General features: G+C 39.7%; 1 protein-coding gene across 8 annotated transcripts in view; it reads right to left on the bottom strand.

The window, feature by feature from the left end:
* The window catches only part of ARHGAP29 (Rho GTPase activating protein 29), an 89426-nt gene that overhangs the window by 28326 nt on the left and 37852 nt on the right, over positions 1-23248 (bottom strand). For 6 of the 8 annotated variants that reach the window (XM_014599728.3, XM_059728067.1, XM_014599727.3 and 3 more), the window contains exons 3-5: positions 13405-13548; positions 2715-2811; positions 2225-2297 (exon numbers count right to left, since the gene is read on the bottom strand). In XM_014599728.3, the coding sequence (XP_014455214.1) occupies positions 2225-2297; positions 2715-2811; positions 13405-13548 (314 nt within the window). Of the gene's footprint in view, positions 1-2224; positions 2298-2714; positions 2812-4904; positions 5196-11275; positions 11362-13404; positions 13549-23248 lie in introns of those variants that run through there. The other 2 variants (XM_019479101.1, XM_019479103.2) reach the window with 2 other exon arrangements.

A 23248-nucleotide genomic window follows, 5' to 3' on the forward strand; every position in this document is an offset into this window, starting at 1 on the left:
TCCAACAGCATATGGGTTTGAATTTCACCCTTCATTTTTAAGGCTATAACAGTTTGTCTCAATATATTCACTGATTTTGTTACATGTGATATATACTAGGCTTGGATTACAGGAAAGTTCATAGAATCATAGAAAATTAGGGACCTCAGGAGGCCATCTAGTCCAACTCCCTGCTCAAAGCGGGACCATGCCCAACTATATCATCCCATCCAAGGTTCTGTCTACCCAGTTTGTAAAAAACTACAAAGATGGAGGCTCCACAACCTCTCTGGGTCACTTGTTCCAGTGCTTTACTACCCTCCTTGTAAGAAAGTTTCTCCTAATATCCAGCCTAAATTTCCCTTGCTGCAACTTGAGACCACTGCTCCTTGTTCTGTCATCTGTCACCACTGAGAGCAGTCTAGCTCAGTGGTTTTCAACCCTTTTTCATTTGCAGACCCCTAAAAAAATTCAAATAGAGGTGTGGACCCCTTTAAATTGTAAGTGTGGGTTATTCACATACCTTTGGATAACAATAGTCATCTTTCACAGACCTCATTGACAGTCTGCAGAACCCCAGGAGTCTGCAGACCACGGGTTGAATACCACTGGTCTACCTCCATCCTCTTTGTAACTACCCTTCAGGTAGTTGGAGGCTGCTATCAAATCACCTCTGAGTCTTCTCTTCTCCTGACTAAACAAGCCCAGTTTCCTCAGTCTCTCCTCAGAAGTCATGTGCCCTAGTCCCCTAACCATTTTCATTGGCCTCCACTGGACTCTCTCCAATTTGTCCATATCCTTTTGTAATGGGGGGCCCAAAACTGGACACAGTACTCCAAATGCAACCTGATGAGTGCCAGAGAGAAAGAATCACTTCCTTCAAACTGTTAGCAACATTTCTATTAATGCAGCCCAGTATGCCATTAGCCTTCTTCGCAACAAGGACACACTGCTGGCTCATATTTTGCTTATTGTTCATTGTAACTCTCAAGTCCTTTTCTGAAGAGCTGCTGCTTAGTCATTTGGTCCCCAGTCTGTACTAGTGCATGGGACTGTTCTGTCCCAAGTGCACGACTCTGCACTTGTCCTTTTTGAACCTCATGAGATTTCTTTTTGTCCAGTCCACCAATTTGTCAAGCATATCTGCTACTCCATCCAGCTTGGTATCATCTGTGAACTTGCTGGGGGTGGCTGCACTCCATCCCATCTTCTAGGTCATTGAGGATATTAGACTAAACCAGCCTCACGACTGACCCCTGGTGCACTCCACTTGATATGAGGTGCCAACTAGACATTGAGCCATTACTTACTACCCTCTGAGCCCAATGATCCAGCCAGTTTTCTATCCAGTTTACAGTCTAATTCATCCAACCTGTACTTCCTTAGTTCGCTTGCAAGAATGTTGTGGGCAACCATATCAAAAGCTTTGCTAAGATCAAGGTATATCACATCCACAGCTCTCCTTGCATTCACAGAGTCAGTCATCATATTATAGAAGGCAATCAGGTAGGTTAGGCATAGCTTGTCCTTGGTAAATCCATGTTGACTGTTTCCAATAACCTTTTTCATACCTGGATATCCAAACCACTTTTAAAACATCATTTCTTATGGGGGGTTTTTAAACAAAAACTCTTTAAAATACTTCCATCCATTTTCAAGACAATATAAAGGGTAATTAAAACATTTTTAGCTCTGCTATACTGATTACCAGCTGACACCATTATTTCTAGTTCTTTTAGTTAAATCCTGTTAAAACAGCCAAACCAAAAATAATCTTGGAAGAACTAGAGGTTCAAGGAAATCAGATAACTTTTCTGGTTTACATGCTACTATTTTAAGTATCTTTAAAAAAGTACTTAAATGACAACTCTGGTTTGAGGCCTGAAATACCTACTTTTAAATATGCTAGCATGATTTTTTTAAAATGAATGCTTTACTAGAAGCACACACAATGTGCTTACTCTTTTATTTAAGCTTACTTTATACCTGTAATAATAATCTAAACAAACTACATTTTCTTTAATATTTGAACACTGGCACTTCTTTTAAAATATAAAAAGATTTTCTGTTGGAAAGCTGTAATAATACTAAAAATGTAAAATGTCATTTTAGAAGGTGTCTACAGTTTTGGTAAGCTCTAAACCAGTTAATCCAAACAAAAGACATTCCATGAAAGATGAAAAAGCTCTGACATTGTCATTTTAAAATTTATTCTCTACTCCCTAGAAGAATGTATTCAGCCTACCCGACTTCTCCGAGATACAGGAAGTCCCAGTGACGAACCATTGTCTACATCTCCCATAAGGAAGTCTGAAACACTGCCATAAAAACAGAAGTGAAAAAACTTGCTTCATTACTTAGTTACTTAGGAAATAACTTTATGTCACTTAAAATGAAGTCACATAGTATCCTTAGTACAGATCCATCTTTTTAAAAGCTTGTATAACAATAGGTTCTACATAAATCAATTTTTCTTTACAAGTTGTAGGCTATCATTTTTTTTCTTTTTAAATACAAACCACAAAAACAGCAAAACCTAAAAAAACAACAAGCCTGTTTAAGGTGTGTTTTACTTAAGCTCACAGATCAACCAGACTTTGTTAAAAACAAAACAAAACCCCCATCACCCCAAAACCAAACACCCCTCCCCCCTTATTTGCCATTTAGTAGTCTCCTTTGTGTTAGTTTTCTTTATCTCTTTAAAATTCCTTTCAAATCAACCTGTGTTTACTTACATGTTGCCAAAGGTAAATGCCAATGTGTCAATGGACGAAAATATTTCACCAAATAGCTCTCTCTTGTTTTCTTCATTAACTTCTTTAAAGTTCACAGCTTTGGAAACAAACAGAATTCAAATAAGGAAAAAAAATCCAACATACTTACAAAGCCTAGAGAGGCCTGAGAGTAACATGTCTGTAGAGAGAGGTAATTGTATTTGAAACTATACTTTGAGAATTGTTTATAAAAGTTGTTAGTAGCAAAACTAAAAATAATTCAGGTTGATTGCAATCAAATGGAGTATACTAAGCAAGATGCTTCTCTCACTGATATAAATTAACACCTCTCACCTAGTATCATATGGCTTGCAGTTAAAATGTGTGTGGGAGCTTTTTTGAGGTAAGGGAAGGCGAGGAGGGTGACTATTCACAGAAGAGATTCAGTCATCTAACAGGTGGGCAACACATAGCTTGCAAGTATAGTGTGTAGAAGTTTAAACAATGGCACAAGCCACATTTTTCGTATTTTCCAGGATAGTCAAAAGAATCTAAAAACAAATTTACCACAATAAAAAGGACTCCATTTGCCATTTTATACCTGAAAATAGGATCCTTCCCCAGTTGATGCATGCAAATGAGCAGATAAATATCCTAATCTATATCTATGGCAGAACACTTCCGTGACTGTTAGGCCTGCATCCTGATGACCATGCTTAGTAGGGACACTTGCACTGTCTGTCAAGGTGGGAGAAAAATCTCCCCACAAAATAGGAAAGGGAGGCCTATTTCAATTCAAGTGGCAGGCAGTAACAAAACCCGGATACTGGAGCACCCAGTTATGATGGAGGCCTCTAGGTGCTACTGTAAACACATATGATTGAGGATGGATTAGTAACTGAGTGTTGTTAGCTTGGGTTAATATAGCTGTTGGAAAAAACCTTTCCACTCACAGCAGTAATCCTCAACAAAGTAGAAGCAGAAGGATATAGGGAGAGGAGTAGGAGGTACAAAACAAAACAGACATATATACAAGGTTACTGATCTGTTCCCAATTTAAGCACTCAACAAGGAGGTTGGAGTAGTTTTCTTTCCAAGTGTCCCCACAAAATATCCTCCACTGAATACAGCTGGTGGTTTTTGGGATGGACAGTCCTAATTACTTCTTCGTGAGGCACTGGACTTTTAGATCACTATCTGTTCAGAAAGGCTTACTATTGGAGCTTTGTAAAATGTCAATCCCTCCAGATCCTACAGAAATATTGTACCAGCTACCAACTCTTCTCAAGAGCTGATAAGGACAAAAGTACAATTAGTACTTCCCTTATCAATTACTTTTGCAACACTAGCAACGCTAGATTAATAATTAATACAAAATGCATTGTACATTGATTGTGCTTCAAAATATACAAATATTAAAATATGAAAATAAAAACACACTTTATGTACTACTAGAATTAGTAATACAATTGAGAGATGTGCAAATTTTAGTCCACATAAAACAGTTTTCCTAATGAGTTGATGTAACTGAGGCTGTGATCTTAAAAAGCACCAAAACTTCCTGCCAGGTGTCTAAACACTAATGGGCAACTAAAAACAAAAAGAAAGTCCAGCAATCAGATATTCTATTCCCCTTCCTTCGTGAAAGGAAAAGTTTTCACCAGTAAATTAGATAAATTAAATCCAATTCTCTTTCCATACATTTACACACTATGATATATATATTTTTTCCTTAAAAAAAAGAAAACAGTGCTGGTATTATGCAGTAATCTCCTGTGTAGAAATTGTGCCTTGTTTAGAACATCCTTCAATAAACTAACAATTTTTAGTAATAGCCACACAAATATCATCAATTACTCTAGGCACTATTCAAGTCAGTTCAAGTCTTTTTCCTTCTCGCCTTCCTTCTTGTATTACCAAGAAAAAAGTGCCACTGGTACTACTAAAGGAAATAAAAAAGGCACTATAAAATTCTATGGAGCAAACATGCCACGTTGCATACCGCATTACACAATTTGAGAGCCTATTTGTAAGTTAATTTAATATTTTAAAAACTATTCAATTAAAAAAAGTAGTTGAGAGAATAAATTCAAGCCTAATGCACAACATTTAGCTAAGGGATTTATTGATTACTAATCATCTTACAGGCATAAAATTCAGACTTTGAAAAGTCATAATACACAATAACTATACTGTATTCAGAGCACTTACCATGAAAATATCTAGTATATCCATTAGTCAAAATATGTTCAGAGTAGTTCTTCTCACACTGTACAAGACAGACATTTAATGTGTAACCTCACCCTAAAGAAAAGCTGTTCGCCTTAATCAGCTTTCCTGTTCCAGGAAGACTGCTGATCAGTCTTATTAGGCCTTCACTTCATATGCTGGAGAAATCTTTCCTTTTCATATTCCATTACATTATGTGAGGTTAAAATGTTTTTTAAAATTATATGATCAAAAGTTTCAGGATTCCTGCCACACTCCTAATAAAAATGTCCCCAAATCCCTACTGCCAGCTGGAGGTAGACTGCTTTCTTTGTGTCTTACTAATGGAATGCTGATGTACTTCACATCAACTTTAAACATGTACACACTCTTTCCCCAGGACATCCTGAGTGCACACAATAGCTACGGACAACAATGAACTGTAGTAATATTTCCATCTCTGGAAATGGCAACTATCTATAGTTCTACATATTTCAAAGTGAGCATGCAAATTAATCGTATTTGAGAAGAAATATGTAAGTGATATGCAAGACACTTTTAAAAAAAATACTATGAAGATAACATTATAAGCTGGCTTCTAGAGCCAAAATGGCACTTCTTATGCTGCTCTGAAAGGCAGACTGTATTCCCAAAGGAAATGGAGTTGCATTTACTGACTGTCAGCTTGAACAAGTAAAACATTGCATGTAAGACAAAAATCCTCATGACCAATAAAATCAGAAAGTTAATCCAAACACAGCGCTATAACAAAGCAGACTGTGTGGATCACTTCAACCCAATATTTTTCTAAATGAGAATTCCAGAAGCAGCATTAGTTGCCTATGAGCCAGGGGTGACTGGTGTCTCTCGAGTCTGGGGGGGCACAATTTGCGGGCAGGCCTGGGAGCAGGCCAAAAGCCCCATATCAACTCCTATACTTCTGTACCGCGGCTTAGTGCCCCCCTGCCCTGCAACACACTGCCAGCCTGCGCGGCAAAAAAACTGCCCCATTCCGAGCAGTGCCGAGTCGGGGGCCAATCTCGGGGGGGGCATGTGCCCCCTGCCCATACCCATCGCCTGTGCTATAAGTCCATTCACCACCCCACCTTCTCTTACTCAGGAAGCTGGCATAAGCCATGCCAGCCAACATGTACCCTTGCTCACTAAGAGGGTCTGCTGGTATAGCTAGCTTTGGTGTGATTTTAAAGTGTGGACAAGACCACTATGTGGTAATTTCTCTTCACAGACTAACTCTACCATACCTGGACAGACCAACAATGTGCATCAACAGCAGGATTACAGCTCTAACCTGCCTTCTGTTGTCAAATGGCCCAGTTGCCTCATTATCTATACAACAGACTCATATAGTTATTTTATTCCCTTAATTCAGTTGTTTTCAACCTTTTCAGACTCGAAGCACCTTTCAGTAAATGCCCACACCTAGTTCACTTGTTTTTTTCAACTTAAAAGCTGAAGGGCAAATAGCAAAACTGCTGCTGGAGGGAACATCAATGAAAACTGATTTTCCATTTGTCTTCTGCCTGTCTCTAGATCCAAGTGGGTTTGGTTTTTCCTCATGATGACTGTGGTTTACTGCCACTATTACATAGTATCACTAGATAATGAGGGCAGCTATCTTTTTCCCCTCCCTCCTCCCCTCCACAACATCTTTATAAAATTACATAAAGTGCATATTCAGGCAATTTGCACCCTCAGGACACAATTGGGAGCAACAGGGTTTCTAGAGTGAGGCGTGATAGTTGATAAATCAAGGCAGATAAATCAAGAACTAGGTCAGTCTAAAGTGAATGGCGTTAACTAACACAACCTCTCAACAGCCAAATGTGCACAGCAGCATCAAGTCTCAGGTTATGTCTACATCACAGAAGCAGAGTGCTCATTTGTTCCACTGAGGAAATAAAATCTGTTATCCTCTCTTGGATGGCATATCTCAACCCTGGGGTGGTGGCGCAGAGGTGGGTAGGAGGAAAGGGGCGCTCTTCCTCCAAAGGCTGCCTCAAGCAGGTACTCAAACATTACAGAACCCAGGTTTTAAACTTGGTGCCAAGACTATCTCCAGGGTATCTTCAATGCCTCATTTCTGGAGTTGATGTATGCACATTAGGAATGGCTGGGTGGGACTTATTTTCTTGCTGGCATGATTGACCAATTAGTGTGTGCTACAGACATGCCTTTAGAAATCAAGCCAGGTACGAAAGAATGACGTCCCTGTTCAAAGGTTGAGTCCTCCCAGCTGACTTTCTTTCTCTCTCTCTCCACTCACCCTATCACTTTAGGCTAAACATAGGCTGAAATTTGACAACCAACTGTCTTCTTGATAAATCACTTGTTGTGCCCCCCCCCCCCGCTTTTTTTCCCTTGATATATAAAAAAAAACATTAAAATTAAAGTATGCTGTCAAAATCAAAAGTAGCCTGCAAGAACGTCAAATACCAGTTTATAGTCATTTGTATCTGTAATTGCTTCTTGACTAAAAGTTGTTTGTTTCTCAAAACTCCCATTCATGGAAGATACAAAATTAACTCTTTCCTGAAGTCAATGAACAAATGCAATTAAGTCACATCAAATCTGAAGAGATGCAATAATGCAACACACTGCAGTTGTGGTTGGATTTAAAAACTACCCGGAACTTGCATGTAGTGTCCATGGGAGGCATTAGATCTATGTTTCTGACAGTTGCACCAGCTTCATATTTACTTTTGAACAGTTGTGCCATGAAGTCATTTGTGGCACTCAAGCCAACAGCCCTTAAAGAGTTAAATCAAGCACTAGTTATTTTCTGGGAATGCCCTGAAATCTGGAATTCATCTGAGTTGAAAGGGGATCACCCCCAGAAGTACCACGCTGTTAGACCATGTGACTAGCTGACAATTTTTAAAAAATGTATTAGTCTACAAAGAGAAATGATGACTTACAGTTAGTTAACAGGCATACCAACATGCCGGTTAGGCATTTTCTGCTTCCAATTTATTGTTACCTTCTAGGATCTTACAGAAACCACTCTCTCTTCCCCTAAGCTTTTGCCTCAGGGGTGGGCTCACGGTTACTGGTTTATCTGAAGGAAGTTTTTTTTCCCTTTGTGTTCTGATTAGTAAGCCAGCCTCAGACTACATAATGTATGCATGCCCGAGACAGACCCAGGAACATTTCAGAAACAAAGTTTTCATTAGGGCTTAATGACAAATGATGCATGTGTAAGTACTACGGTGTTACTGGCTGAAAAAGGCCTTAGGAGTACAAGCATGCAATAATGTTAATGGAAGGTCTGGTCTCCTGCTCCAGTTAACAGTGATGTTTTCATCTAGGTATACTGTCCAACAGAGGACAGGCTGTCTGCCAAATAAACAGCAAAAAGAACTTTACTAATCATATCTTTAATTAGCTGAGATGACTGTAAAATCTTGATAAAAAATACCAGTTAACTTGAAGCAAGGTGGCCCATTTAAAAAAAGAAAATAAAAGAAAAAACAGAAAAAGAAAAGAAAATTATTTTCTTTTCTTTTTTTTTCTAACCTCTTTTATTACTGGACTGAAGCAGATCAAGTTTGCCATTCTTTTAATTTCTATTTAAAAAACAAAAGCTTAATTTCATCATTGACATTAAAAGGTAAAAATGCACATAAGTCAGGGAAACACATTTGGCTCCAAATCTGTAACTTATTAATATGGCTAAATTTGAACATGAGGGAAGGGGACAGGAGGAGGTAAAGACAAAGGAGGAAAATACTTGCAAATTGTCAGGTTATCTTATTTGAGAAGGTAGATTAAAATACTTGACTAGTCCCATGTTTTGCATTGTTTTCTTTGCTTAGAAGCTTAAATTCAGGATTGTTCCGTATTAATTGTTCCCTAAAAGGGAAAATTCTTTATTAAAAAGATGTCAGTGCTGAAGGTACTGAGTATCTGGTTCCCTGAAAGTGTTTGGCAAAATGGCTCATGAGGTAGCCTCCTCCCATGCAAACTGAAATTCCCATAGTTCCAACATGAAAACTGATACAAGCATTAATCTTGCCCTACTCATCTTTTCTGACTACTAGCCAGCCTACTGGGTGTCAGGTTGAGCATTCTGCGAACATCCACCTCCAAACTTCAGTGCATTAAAGGGACGTCAGAGCATCCACACAATTTAGAGACTACAGGTGGCACACAGTAATGGAATTAAGGTACAGAGGTAGGTTCACACACTGCACAGGTAGGAAAGGCTGCATGTACGTTCATACTTCAGTTCAGACACTGCCTCTTACCCTTTCCTTCTCCATATGATGTTACCTGCAGCTTTAAAAGTGGACATAAAGCACATGCTGCATACTCACATTCTTCTGGAAACACCCTATCCAAACTCATCAAAAGTTTTGTGGGTGTTTTTTGAATCATAGAAAATTCTCTGTTACAAAGTATTACAGGGCAGTTCATAAACTGAAGAAAAGACAACTCTTTTTAAAACTCTACAGGTTTAAAAACTGCTTTATAGAATCTCTCATTTCTACAGGATTCTTGTTAAGGATAGTGTCATGGACAAAATAAGGATTAAACTGGCCAGAAAAGTGTGGCCAAAAAAGTAAGGGGGGGTCTGGGACAGCTTTCTACTGGGGTGTGGGAAGGTAAGGTAGAAAGGAAGAAGATAAAAAAACAAAAAACAAAAAATGACTAATGTGGTGTTGTCATTGTAAGATGGTGGTTGCATTTTAAGTTTTAAAATGGAAAGGATTGTATGATATGATTGTCTATGACAGCAGAACACTGATTTTTACAATCCAGGATGAAATTGCATGAAGGTCTTTAATGCTGGTGAGACAGTCTCAAGAAGTTTCCTCATACCACAACCAATGCAGCTCAAATAAACTGAAATGGGCAGGTAAAAATGTCTCTGCATTCAGCAGAGCTGGCACTGCAGGGGAGAGGAAAGCCTTTTTTATAGAAATGCAGTCTCCTGTTTAGAGTCAAATAATTACAGGGAAGAGTATGAAAGAAGACAACTTGTAGAATCACTTGCATCATTATCTTCCCAAGTATAAGGAATACAGCAAATGACTTGGATCAACAGTACTAAAATAATTCCTTACCAGCTTTCAGATAGGCTGTAGCCAATTAAAAGGAACAGGAATTTTATAATAGGTAGGACAGCAGCTACTCATATTAAGACTCTTGTTAGGTCACCTAAGCAGATATTCCCCTCTTCCTGCCCCGCTTCCAAATTGCCACAAGTTCCACTATTATATGTAAAAATATAACTAGACCTTGCTTTTTAACAGCACCTGAGAGGTTCTTCAAAAAGGATGATGAATTTGCAGTAGCAACATACTGGAACTTTGGCTCAATTCCAGGCCAGGACAAAGACTGCAACAACAAATTCCCCTCATGCCATCCCCCTTTAGAAAAATTTCCTATAATGCAAGACCCCTACCCCACACTGTTTAAATAAATACTGTCTGCATGCCAATTCTTTGCATATACAATCAACTATAGCCATGCTACCAGACCTAGCACAGCTCCATTGTCAGGAGATGACTGATATGACTTCACTGCTTTTTCTTTAGCTCTATCTTTAAAAAATAATAAATGTTGTTTGCAATTCTTTCATAATTCAGTCATTACACAATATATATATTTTTTCCACTTGTGGTTTCTCTTTCCCACCCAGGACATTGTGCAATAGCTTCATTACTCCAAACCACTGATAAAACTCTACATCTAGTTTCAAATTCTGCAAGATGCAAATGAAACAAAAGCAAATGTTCTCATTAACCATTTTTAATGAAGGTGCTTTTAGACATTGTTAAAAGGCCACAAAACCTTTCTGGCTGTTTGCAGGCCATCTTCAAGTATGACAGTACATAAAATTGGTACATAAATGCCAGAATTAGACTAGATAACTGGTGTTGGTGGGGGGGGTGGGGGGGTGGGAAGGAAAAGGAAGGGGTTATTAATTTGATTTTTTCCCCCATCTTGTTTTCTACATTAAAAACTGGTGCGAGCTGCTTTAAAAACTACTCAAATATTAGTTGTCAACAGTTCACTGTCAAACTCAAAGGAAAAAAAGATTAAAGTTATATCAACAAGAACTTAACTATAAAAGCACAGTTATAGACTAGAACAGGTTCCTGGAGGTTTTAAAAACAGGTTAGAACCGTCTAGACATAATTGATATTATCTCAGAGTAGGATGATAGACTAGATGTCTTTAGGTATTTTCCAGCTCTACAATTCTGTGACAGCCCTTGTAACTATTACATAACTAGCAGAGCTTAGATGCCAGAAGAATTTTAAGATGCCAAAGACAGCCCTACAGAAACCTCTAAAGTGCAAGCAAGTAGAGCTATATGACTAGTGCAAAATCTCCAGAAGAGGCTTTACCATCCATGCATGGGAGTGAAGCAGAAAAATCCATTGGAATTATTGACTGACACAGCAAGTCCTCACATCAGAAATACAGGAAAAATCTAGGAAAATAGATAAAAAGATGGACCTCACTACTAAAGTTTGCAAGTGGACTATAGGAGAAAATAACAGCTACAGCAAGGGAAAAGATTAAATATAAAAAACATCTGCAGAGAAAGGATACTCCACATGGCTCTGGATCAGTAGTTCTCAGTGAGGGCGCTATGAGATCCTTTTAAGGGTGCTGCAAGGTGCCACACAATATTAGCACTGTTAGGTGTACAAACACCTACACACAATTCACAAGATAAAACTTTAAAAATGTCATATAGGGATTCACTGTCAAAAACATTCTGACCTGTTATCATCTTAATGAATTATTTGCAACCGAAGAATTGCACTCTTATTTTTCTATAGTCAAAAAATGAGTGAAAACTAAGAACTGGTATTTTTCAAGGGGTGTCTTGAGTCCAACAAGAGATGCTGTGAGTTGAAAAAGGCTGAGAACCACTGTTCTGGACAAAGACAGCAAGTGGCATTTAGGGGTGCACCAATAGATTTTTTTGGGTTGGTACCGATGACCTAAGTTTAAGGAGCCATATTGGCCAATACCAATCCGATTCCAATATGTAGCCAGTCAGCTTGGAGACCAGCGTTGGGCTGGTAAGTTGGTTGTGGGGGAAGGAGTGTGGGGGGGGGGGGGCAGGTTGAGGCCCCTGCACTAAGGGGAGCAGAGCCAGGGCAGGCACTGCTCAGCTGGCACAGGGCAGGGTACAAGACAGCTGCAAGTGGCTTTTCCAGGGGGCAGGGAAGCTCCCATCTTGTGCACAAACCAGAAGGGCATGTGGGGCATGTGCCCCCGGATCTGCGTGCGGGGCAAGGGTGGGCTGGGGGCTGTGCTGGGCTCTTCCTGGCATGGGGAAGGCTGGGCTGGGCTGCGCTGGGAGGGGGCTATGAGGGGTGGCTATAGCCACCCCAAAATTTGCAGCATCCCCTCCCCCCCCAGTCCCCTCCCAGTGCTACCACCACCCGCCCTGAGCTCAAACTCAATCTGTGCCCCCATCCTCCATTCTTCCCCTTACCCTTTTCCCTATACCAGACTTACCAGCCCAATGCTGGTCTCCAAGCTGCCAGGCTGTGCTTCTGGCTCCATGCATGCTGTGGTTGTGTGCATGTATGGGGCATTTATTGGCCACATTAGGCAAGAAAACCTGATTTCCGATCCTGTCAATTTTCCCCATATCAGTGCCGATCCGATAGGGAACTGATATATCAGTTCATCTCTAGCGGCATTTTTACTCACACTTGAAAACATTATTTCTGTCAGGCAGGTGAGAGTACTACTGACTTCACATTAACTTTCAAACCCAACTGGTTCTAGGGCTGAAGAAAGCTGCTCTCAAAGGCTGAGTACAAGATACAGATGGATGAGAAGGATCTAGAGCGATTATGTAGTTCATCACAGCAGTGCCACTTTCTGGGTGGGCTGGACCTATACACATCTGCAGAATTAGTGCCTTCTATCTTACTGTAACAACAGCTACATCTCTGTCATTTGTGGACAGCTTTAGCAAATTTATTTTCCCCTTGTTCTCGGACTATATGAACACGCACTACCAGACCATTACAGATTTATATACTAATTTGGATATTTCTTCAATCAGGATATGAATCTAAAAGCTCTTGTCTATACATTTGTGTAACTTATTCATCCATTTGCTAGGTCATCATGGCAAAGTAAATATGAAAGGATGAAAAACATATTAATATTGATTTCAATTCACAGCTATGCATGCACGTGAAAAGTGTTTGTGGTTTCATGAGCCACGTTCTTTTGTCGATTGATTTCTGTGTACTACCATCCAACTTCTATGTTAAAAAAATTAAAAGCTTATTTAATGCTACACTTGACTTGAGGGAGGTACTCACATATCAACACAGACTATTAAATCATTAATATAATTAAACTGTTTGCCTTTTACATGTACACAATCCATTCCAAAATTAGGGAACGAAGTTAATATGCTGAAATATGACAGAGTAAAATCGACATTATGTCCAACTAGTTGAATTCTCCTGGTATTTGAAAGGCATTGTTTTCTTACCTTTTACTTTTGCAATGACCATTCCTGCAGCACTAAGAATGTCAACTGAGTTGAGAGTCTGATGTTTGTTGATCACTGCTTTTAGAACACGCAGCAGCTCCCCTAAACGTTCATGGACTACATGATGCAGACAATCTTGGTTTTCTGGGGAGAAAAAAAAAAAATAAAAAAAAAATCAATAAAAACAAATTAAAGCAATGGATAAGGAAGAACTAAATGCATATATCTAACCTCACAGTGATATTAAAGCCTTTTGAGCTGTGTTCCCTGAAGGACTAAAGCTACCCTGAAACTTACCAGAGCCAGTTTTGAGTTCACTAGTAAGCCCTAAGCTAATAAAAGGACATGTAAATGGTTCTTTTTTGTGCCAGTACTAACTAATGATTTATTTGCTTTATGGGGACCTGCAAGATTCAGTCTGAACTTCTTTCTGAAAAAGATACCAGACTAAATCATTACAAGTTTAAGGATGCTACAATAGAAATCTCCAAACCTCAAGAAAAATGAACCAAGCCCTGTAACATCACAGGGAAGAGGATCTCTACTATAACTTTTTAAAAATGCATATTTGCAATAGGAATTCAACCAAAAACATAATACCAGGCTATTCTGCACAAGAGAAAGCATAACACGGTTCGCTGTCTCAACCTCGATTTCAGCTGAAAAGTAGTCAACATCCAAAGTAGTAATTAATATGCATGATTATGACTATTACCCATGCTTTTTTTCTCCCTACTTAATCTGCTATGCAGTTTAAGTAATTTTATAGTTGTTATATATTATCTGATACAGACTGAAACAGAGATCTTCTGGTCTATGTCAAAAAGAGCTTCAAGGCACAGAATTTTGATTTTACATGGACCAGAGTGCTGTTGTCTGGATTGCGGTCACAAGCTCGAAGAGTCAGGAAATACTGACTTACGAGAAATAAAAAGAGGATCTAATATAAGTCTACTTACTTCCCTGAAGAACAAAAAAAGGTGACAATTGTAACTGTGGTGTTTGTGATCAAAGACTAAATTTCAAGTCTGAACAGTTTCAGTTTTGACCCATCTTTAAAACCAGCTCTACTTTAAAAACAAAACATTAAGGATTTGCTAAAAGGTCAATGTGGTGCTATACTGGCATAGATCAATTTTCTGTTAAGTAAGGGCAAGGGTAAATTGCAATGTCTGGCTTAGATAATTCTACTTTGACAAGCAGCTCTGTGCTTTGGGTTTTGTTGGGTCAACTGCAAGGATCCCACACAGAAAAAAAAAATCACTTCATTTGACAAAGTCAAAATTCTTGCACTTGATCAAAATGGTGGTCATAGTCCAAGACTAAAGAAGCTCAATCTATTAATTTAACCAAGAGAACATCAAGTTGTGGTATTAAATCTTGGTCAGTAAGTATTTACATGGGAAAAGGATTCTTTATTATAGCAGATTAAGAGACAATAAAAATCTACTGGCTGAAGGCTGAAGCTAGACAAATTCAGACCAGAAAGAAGATATATATCTTAACAACTGAGATAATAAATTACAGTAAAAGCTGTGTTAACCAGCATTCTACTATCTGGAATACTTTATTAACTGGAATTTCTAGCCAGCTGGATGCAAGAGGGGCGGGGGGGGGGGGGGGGGGGGGCGGGTGTTGAGCTTGCATGTGGCAGTGGCCGCCACTCACCACCCTGTGCTGTTGCTGCTCTGCACACACCCCTGCTCCATGTGTGGCTTCCATGCCCCCCCCACTCCATGCTCCGCACTGGTTTTCAAAAAGGTTGAAAACCCCTGCCTCAGAATAACCAGAATTTTAAGATACCTGGCACCCCCTTACCCCACTCATGCCAGTTAACACAGCTTTTACTGTTGTAATAAAATGGGTATCTTTCTAAATAACAGAAGTTAAGGGTTGATTCAGGTTAGCAGTTGATTCAGGAACACTTGGTGAAGTACTCTGGCCTGAATGCAGGAGATCCGACTAGATAATTATAAATAGTCCCTTCAGGCCTTGATCTATGAGAACCTCAGTCTCACTCCACATAATTAACAGTAAATATTATTTGAGATTGTATGTAGCTGTAGGCAAGGAGCAGCAGAACAAAAAACTGCGATAACGTAATACTGATGAATACTGAAATGCCAAGTGGGTCACAACTGTATCCAAAGGCACGCCACAGAGCATACAGCACTAATATCCAATAAACTCCAGGGCAATGCGGATCCTGGAAATTGAGAAAATTCCATTTATTTATTAAAGTATCAAATCTGCAACAATATGTTTCAAGCCACAATCACGGTAGAAAATTACTACAATACAATCTACATGATAATATATTTAAATACGAAAATACATATTGTGTTCAAAATTCTCTCTCAAAAGCAAGAATCTGGCTACATTAAAATTAGGGTTAGTCATCCAATGTCTTATAATACTACATTTTTTTATTTTTTATTTTTTTACAAAATATTTGAAAACGTATTGTTTTCAGTGATGATAAAAGACAAAAAAAAATCTCACGCAAATAATCCTGATAAGAAAAAAAAGGTCACCATGAAACAGAGTTTCATTGTAGTCAGCATTTTAAAACTATCCAGGACAGGAAGCCTTTTGTATTAGTGTCCATTTGGAGAAAATATACATCATGAGGTAAAAAGTACAACCCCTTCTTTTTTCATGTCTTTGTGACAAGGTACTTAGCAGAATGTGCAGATTTGTTGGAATCTGACAGGACTTCTGCTGTGGCCTTGAACTTGTGACCTCTGACCTGTCAACTGTGTGCCTGAATGCCCACACCACCCCAACCACCAAAAGTACAATATAGCAGGTTGATAAAAATATTTCTACTGCCAGCCTGTCCTACATGGCATAAGCTGGTCACTAAACAGGAGAAAGTAGCTTACAATGAAAAGAATACTTTACAAATTGGTGCCTGACAAGTTCCTGTTTGACCCGCCTTTTAAGTCACAAAAATAGAATATTTGCTTTGCATTTACCCCTTCCATCCCTTCCCAAATTCACTGCCCTCCCAATCCCAATTCTCTTGTCAAATCAAGACAAGCAGGTAATTCCTCTAATGAACTTCAAGGTCCCTTTTCCTTATTGTAAAGATACCAACCCCTAAAAGGTCAGCTACAATTCTTAAAACGAGGGCAGTTATTGACCCCTCTGACCCTCTGGCAGAATGGAGGGTTATGGGTTATGCTAGTCTGTACAAGAACTGGGGGGATTGGGATGGCGGGGAGGGACAGATAGGGACACCCTGCAATAGTTACTGGCCTTCTCAGCCTCCTAAATGTAAAGACTGTGGTGTCAATCCTGAAGTCTCTACTTCACCTTCATTTCCCATGGTGATTTTTTAAAAAAAAAAGCTAATCTATAGAAGACCACAAATAACCTTCCCAAGAACGTAAGTTCATGCCCAAAGAAGGAAAATGGATTTTCACACACTGAGTTTATTTGCTTGCTTATGACATTTAGATTTGACTGGAATTTAAAAATTGCTACCTCTTTCTCTAACAGGAAAGAAAGTATTTAAAAAATGTAAGTACAGTTATAAATCAAGTGTCATTTGGGGGACTAGATGTGGAAAGGGGGGACTAAAAATAGTCAGAATGAATGTATTCATCACAAATCTAGGAATGAAGCAATATCGGTTTTAGATACAATTCTGTTCAAAGTTTTCAGTCTTAGTTAATGAGAAAGGCAAGGATTTTTGTGGGGGATAACTTTTATTGAAGCAACTGCTTGGTTGGGATAGACTTAGACAAGCTTCTGAATGTGGGGCATTCTTCAGGTTTGACCTGAAGGCAATTATAAGCTAAAGTAACTGAAAAGTATATCAGAATATTTTTAAGACCTATAGTCAGCACATTGTTTAGTCGTTAGTGTCAAACATACCAAGAATTTCAAATCTCCCACTGTTTTATGGCAACTCATCCATCTTCATCAGTGTCAGAATAATATTAAATTACCCATTACTAATTTCTGACATTTCTCAAGAAAAGCCTACCGAGCAAATATTAGTAAATAACAAAAGACTTACAGAAATGGATTCTGCTCATTAAAAACAATTTTTATAATTTTTAACATTTTAAAATTTTTATGAAGTTTTTATAATCAAGCTTGTCAGATTCTATACAACTTCCTGCCAAGTCAATTTCAATTATGTTACATGAAGTAGGGAAAGGCACTTCTGTGTCAGTCGGGTTGGTATTCCTTTGTTCAATCTGCTTTAACATAACATAAGCCCAAATGTTTTGTAAGCAACTGTTTTTGAGAAGCCCTTGTGAAAACTGATTTGTCCCAGTGGTAAAGTACAAAAATGAAAGCAACTAAGTTATATTTTGAAAGCCAAATATCTATCATATTTCCAACATTTTTCATTAGAGCCATACACAAGATCATGTGTTAGAATTAATGTAATACTGTTTGTTTATCCATGTTTTGTTGGAAATATTACTTTATGCTAAAGTCACCCTCAGCCTCATTTCACAAGTCTATGGAAGGCGAAGCCAAGAGTGCATAAGTGGATTTGTCATACTTGAAAAAGGTGATATATGGGAGCAACCTTGATTTTAAACTGATGATAAAGATAAAAGGAAAGCATACATAATTAAGAGGAGACTAAAACTTAATGATGTTTCAGATGGACCTATGTATTTCCGTTTTATGACAGGAAAAAGAACAGGGGGCTACATAGGCTAAGTGTAACACATGCAAAAAATAAAAACATAGTAGATACAGGGATGTATTAGTAGAAGTATCATATACAAGTTGTATGAAGCAATTCTTCCACTGTGTTCATCACTGCTAAGACCACATCTGACATCCAGCATCCAGTTTTGTGCACTGCACTTCAAGAAAGATGGAAAAAACTGAATTAAGAGTGCAGCAACAAAAATAACTAGAGGTCTAGAAAACATGATGTATGAGAAAAAAAAACTGGGATTATTTCGTCCAGGAAAGATAAAACTGAGGGGAAATTTCATTTTTGTATTTGATGACAAAAAGGTCGCTATAAAAAAAGGAGGGTATTTTTTTTGTCTGTGTTCCCCAGGCAGCACAAGTAGTAACAGCCTTAAGTTATAACACTAAAGATTTAGGTTAGAATCAGTTTTCCCTACTATCCAAGGGCAGTTAAACACTAGAACAGATCGCCTAGAGAGGGTGTGGAACTTTTGTTATTCAAAGTTAAATTGCAAGTCAAGCAAACAATAGGCTGAGACAGTTTAGAGGGAGGGTCCTTGCTTGAGCAGGGGGTGGAACTAGATAACATCCTAGCAAAGGCTTCTGGTTAATGAAATACACAATAAATTAGTTACCACATTTCAAATAGCCCTCTCTCTATTGAACAAATTATGCCCACTAGGTAAAAAGGTGTGTTCCTATATTGACCTGAGATGAAATTGTAAAAAGTGTAAGGCAATTTGCAGATGAACACTACAAATTGTGTTGTCCTGACTAAGATTAAGCTTTAACATAGGTCAATGGCTTTTACAATGATCAAGATGTGGCTTCTACAGACCCAAAAGTTTGTGAAGATTTTAGCTTTCAAATGTGAAAACCATTTGTTTTAGGGTCAAAGATACCATGAGGCTGATTATCTCTGCTCACTTTTAGATCCTTTCTTAAGAAATGCATCTAATTGACCCCAAACCTTTAGAAAATAAGAAAATTTTAAACAGCTCTCTTCAACAGGAAAGAAGTTTTCATTACACAATCATGGACTGAAGAAGCTTGTTCTTTTCCTCTTGGCTGTTGATGTCCTTTCTGTTTCTACTAAATTCTTTAAAGGATTTAGGTGTTATCAGCAATTACACCTGTAGGTCAGATGGTTGAAGATCAAGCCTCAAAGCAAAGTAGTTAACAATGCAAGGCAGCTTTAAAACAAAATCTCTTGCTGCCAAATTTGTTAACTCCCAACCTGCATAGTAGAAAACAGCATTCAGATCTGTACTGAATCCAGACTATGAGACTCCCAGATGAGCACTGCAGACTAAGCAAAATGTGTGCAACAATGAAGTGTGTTGAAGCTATCTAACACATGCATCAAAGTTTTGGAAAATGTCCAAGATTAAACCCACTGGCTGATTTTGTATTCCCCCCTGACCAGCCCACCTAAGATTGTACTACATTTGGCTAATCTGGCAAAGTACATCATTAAAATCCAAACAAAAAGTCTAAGAAGTTTCCAGTGTTACATATCAACATAATATATAGCCAAATAAAGTTAACAAGTACTCTTCAGCCCAGTCCAAAGAGATATTCTTATCAGACAAGCATGGACATTGGTTAAACTACACTCTAAAATAATGAACAAATGCTGAAAAGCACTTCACAAACACCATAAGCCTAAGAACACTGCCAAGGTACCATCAAACTGGTACTGATGCAGAAAACAAAAGTTAAGGAAAAAAGGTCAAGGCAAAGATGGGGAGGTGGGCAGAGGGACTGCAGAGCCAGGAATTCCTCAGCTCTGAGCATCTGTGAAAGCCATACCTTCCCTGGTCTTCATGGGAGCTGTACAAGCTAGGCATGTCATGAAAATTATGGTTGGGAGGAGAAGAAAATGTTTGGGGGAGAGGCTATGGGGAAAGGATCAGCCATTCAAACTATTCAGAGAACAACAAATCTAATATATTTGCTTAATTTTCAGCAGAACTATCAAGGCTTAAGATATGCACGTTTAGTTTCTGGAGATAACACGCTAACAGAGTTTTGGAATAAAATTGTATTTTACAATATAATAATAAATACTATTGAAAGGTTACATCCTGTGTTAAACTAATTTAACAGCAATATTTGCTTATGCTCGCCTTCTAAGTACAGGGATCATCATTTAACTTATTTCCATTCCAGCTGCACCCACAAATACCTTATAGCACTAGAGCAGTAACTTACATTGGACACTGGCAACTTTGGCTCACTATAAAAATAGATTGCAGGGTTGAAGTAGCTGCAATCTGTAATACAGGACAATACGTGGGCATTATACTATTTAAGCATAATTTGGATCATAATGTCTAATATATTGCAACGGCCAACTTAAGATATAAATATTTTTTAGGAGAACAAAGAGCAGGATTATGACAAAATCAATAGCTAGCCATTTCCTCATTTTAACATGCATTTTTAATTTCTTTTGAATTTATCCTTATGGCTGTCCCTAGCACCACATGGAAGCAACTGAAGAAGAGTGTTCCTGGGAATACTTGGAACCAAAAGGAAATCAGTGGGCAGAGCGATGAAAAATAATGAATCAGGATCCCCAAAACATATGTTTGGCTTAAAACAATAAAAAGGAAGACAATGTACAGCTGCTTTTATTTTGCTTTCCTTGCTGAGCCTTTCCTGTTCGCATTTTTCCCCTGCAACCATGAGGACTAGAATTTCTACCATGAAATCTACTATAGAATGAGAAGTTATCAACTCTGAGTACTTTGCCTTTTTGGAATTACATACCTGAAGGGTTGTGGTGGTAAGAAACTGTGCGCGCTCTGGTTATTTAAAAACCAAAGAACTATTTATACAAAGGCAGTGATTTAAAAAATATTCTGCTACAAAGGACAGCTTGCAATTTAGATATCCAACATGAAACACTACATGCAGGCCAGCTAGCACCAATCAAGCCCCATGCCATTTGTGTATTACACACGTACCCATGTATTCCAAATCAGGGATGCATGTCTCAGAACATTAGTTGTCATCAGGGATCCTGGTTTTCTCCAATTAAATTCTGATTTAAAGGCCTGCAAATTCTCTGATAAACCCCCCCAAATCCACGATTAAAATGAAACACCACTCTATATATTGGTATCAAATGAACACAATGTTTTATTGATATAGAGTAAAAGCTGTATTAAGCAACATTTTGCTAACTGGAATACTCTAGTAAGCAGAATTTCCAATATCCCCCAATACAAATCATCATTTTAGCAACTGGAATCTTTGCCGTGTCTATCTGGCATGCACATCAAGTATTTGCACTACAAGTATGGCACTGTCTTCCATATAACTCAGATAACTGGAATTTTTTGATAACTGGCACCCCCCCCTTCCCCCACTCATGCCAGATAACAAAACATTTACTGTATACACAATTTTACAACAATTGTGAAGCCTACCAGTGCCTCAACCACTATAGCAAAATAAATTCTAAATACCTATAAATGTTCATATTTGATTTTGGGTTTTTCATGGAAAATCAAGAGTTCTTCCTGTCCCCTTAGCTCACAAAACGCAGGTCCAGGCCCCTCACTCCCAAGCCACAGCCCCCAAGCCCTGTTGGGGCCCCTCACTCCCCCACCACAGCCTCCCCTCAGCTCTGTGGGGCCAGAGACCTGGGTCCGCAGCCCCCTGCCCCCCACAACAGTAGTGGCCCTGGCTAGCATTCACAAGAGGTGGCAACAGCTGTAGTGGAGCAAAGTAGAGCACAGAGCCGGCTCCCCCTCCCCTAGAAGCTCAGGCAGGAAGGGTGAGGCTGGCTCCCCGTCACTGTACACTCCGGGGGGAGGGGAGGCAGGCATGTGCTTCTCCGATCTGTGCGCAGGGCAGGGGCAAGCTGCCCACTAGGGGCTTGGGCTCCCTGCACTGCTGCCCTCCCCCTGGGGCCTCTGCAGCACAGCTGGTGGGACCAGGCAAGAAACTCCTTACTACTGTGACCTCTGCACTGCCCTGGCAACACGTCCCCTGCCCACCCCAGAGCAGCAAGAGGCACAACCTCATGCCGCTGCCCCTGCTGTTCCTGGTAATGCAGGGCTTGCACCAGAAAGGAGCTTCTGTACCTGGCCCCACTCTGTGTTGCTATGCTGGGTCCCACCTACTAGGCTGCAGAGACCCTGGGAAGAGGGCAGCAGGGTGGGGAGACCGAGCCCACACTCATCCCTGTCCCGTGCACAGATCAGGGGTGCACGTGCCTCCCACAACCCCCTCAGTGTGCACAGTGGCAGGGAGCCAGCCCCACCCCCATCATCACCCCAGATGAGCTGTCTGCAGCCTTGTCCCACTCCCCACCAGGGCCCTGCTGCTGCACACAAGGGCCCTGAGCCCCAAGCCCCATGCACAGCCCAGCTGGGCAGCATCCTCAGCCCCAGCCGAAATCCCTCCCTCCCTATGGAGGCCTTTCTCCCCTCTCCCCCCACCACATACCTGCAGGAGCTGCTCTCCAGGGTGTCTGGTAGCCATGCGCATATATATGAACATGGCACCCCCTGCCTGACCTCCCCTCCTTCTGCTCCCTTGAGCCCCTTGCAGGCTGGAACTCTGCCAGTCTGCAGAGAGCTCTTTGAAAAAGTGTAAAATCCACATGTTTCTCTGTTAAAATGAAAAATCCACATTTTTCTCGGGTAAAAGGGGAAATCTGCGCTTTTTTCTGCAGGGAACAGACAATCCGGATCCCTGGTCATTGTACACACAAGAAGATGGTTCCTGGTACAAAGAGTTTACAATCTATAGAATGAGCCACAATATCATGTGAAAAAGCAATTAGCAGGAGTCTATTCTCTTTTGTACCACTCATAGTCTTTCTCTTGTGCCCTCCATGCTTTAGTAGTTTTGATTCATATTTACAAGTAGTTAAAATGACAACTCTCCATAGCAATATATAAAACAGGGGTCAGCAACCCCTGGCACGTGTGCTATTAGTGGCATGCAGAGACATTTTCCCCAACATGCCAGAAGGTGTGCAAGAAAATTGTTTAAAAATTAAATAAAATGTTTTTTTAAGTTGCTGCTCTGGGTTCTGCAGGGCAGCCACACATCACAGCGCCGTGGCAGGCACTGCGGGCAGAGTCAGGACAGCACAGACAGGGACAGTGTCTGGGTTTTTCTGACCCTGCCCCCTGTCCCTGGGCTATGCCCT

This window comes from Alligator mississippiensis, chromosome 5, assembly GCF_030867095.1.
Source record: "Alligator mississippiensis isolate rAllMis1 chromosome 5, rAllMis1, whole genome shotgun sequence".
NCBI classification, from domain to species: Eukaryota; Metazoa; Chordata; order Crocodylia; family Alligatoridae; genus Alligator; species Alligator mississippiensis.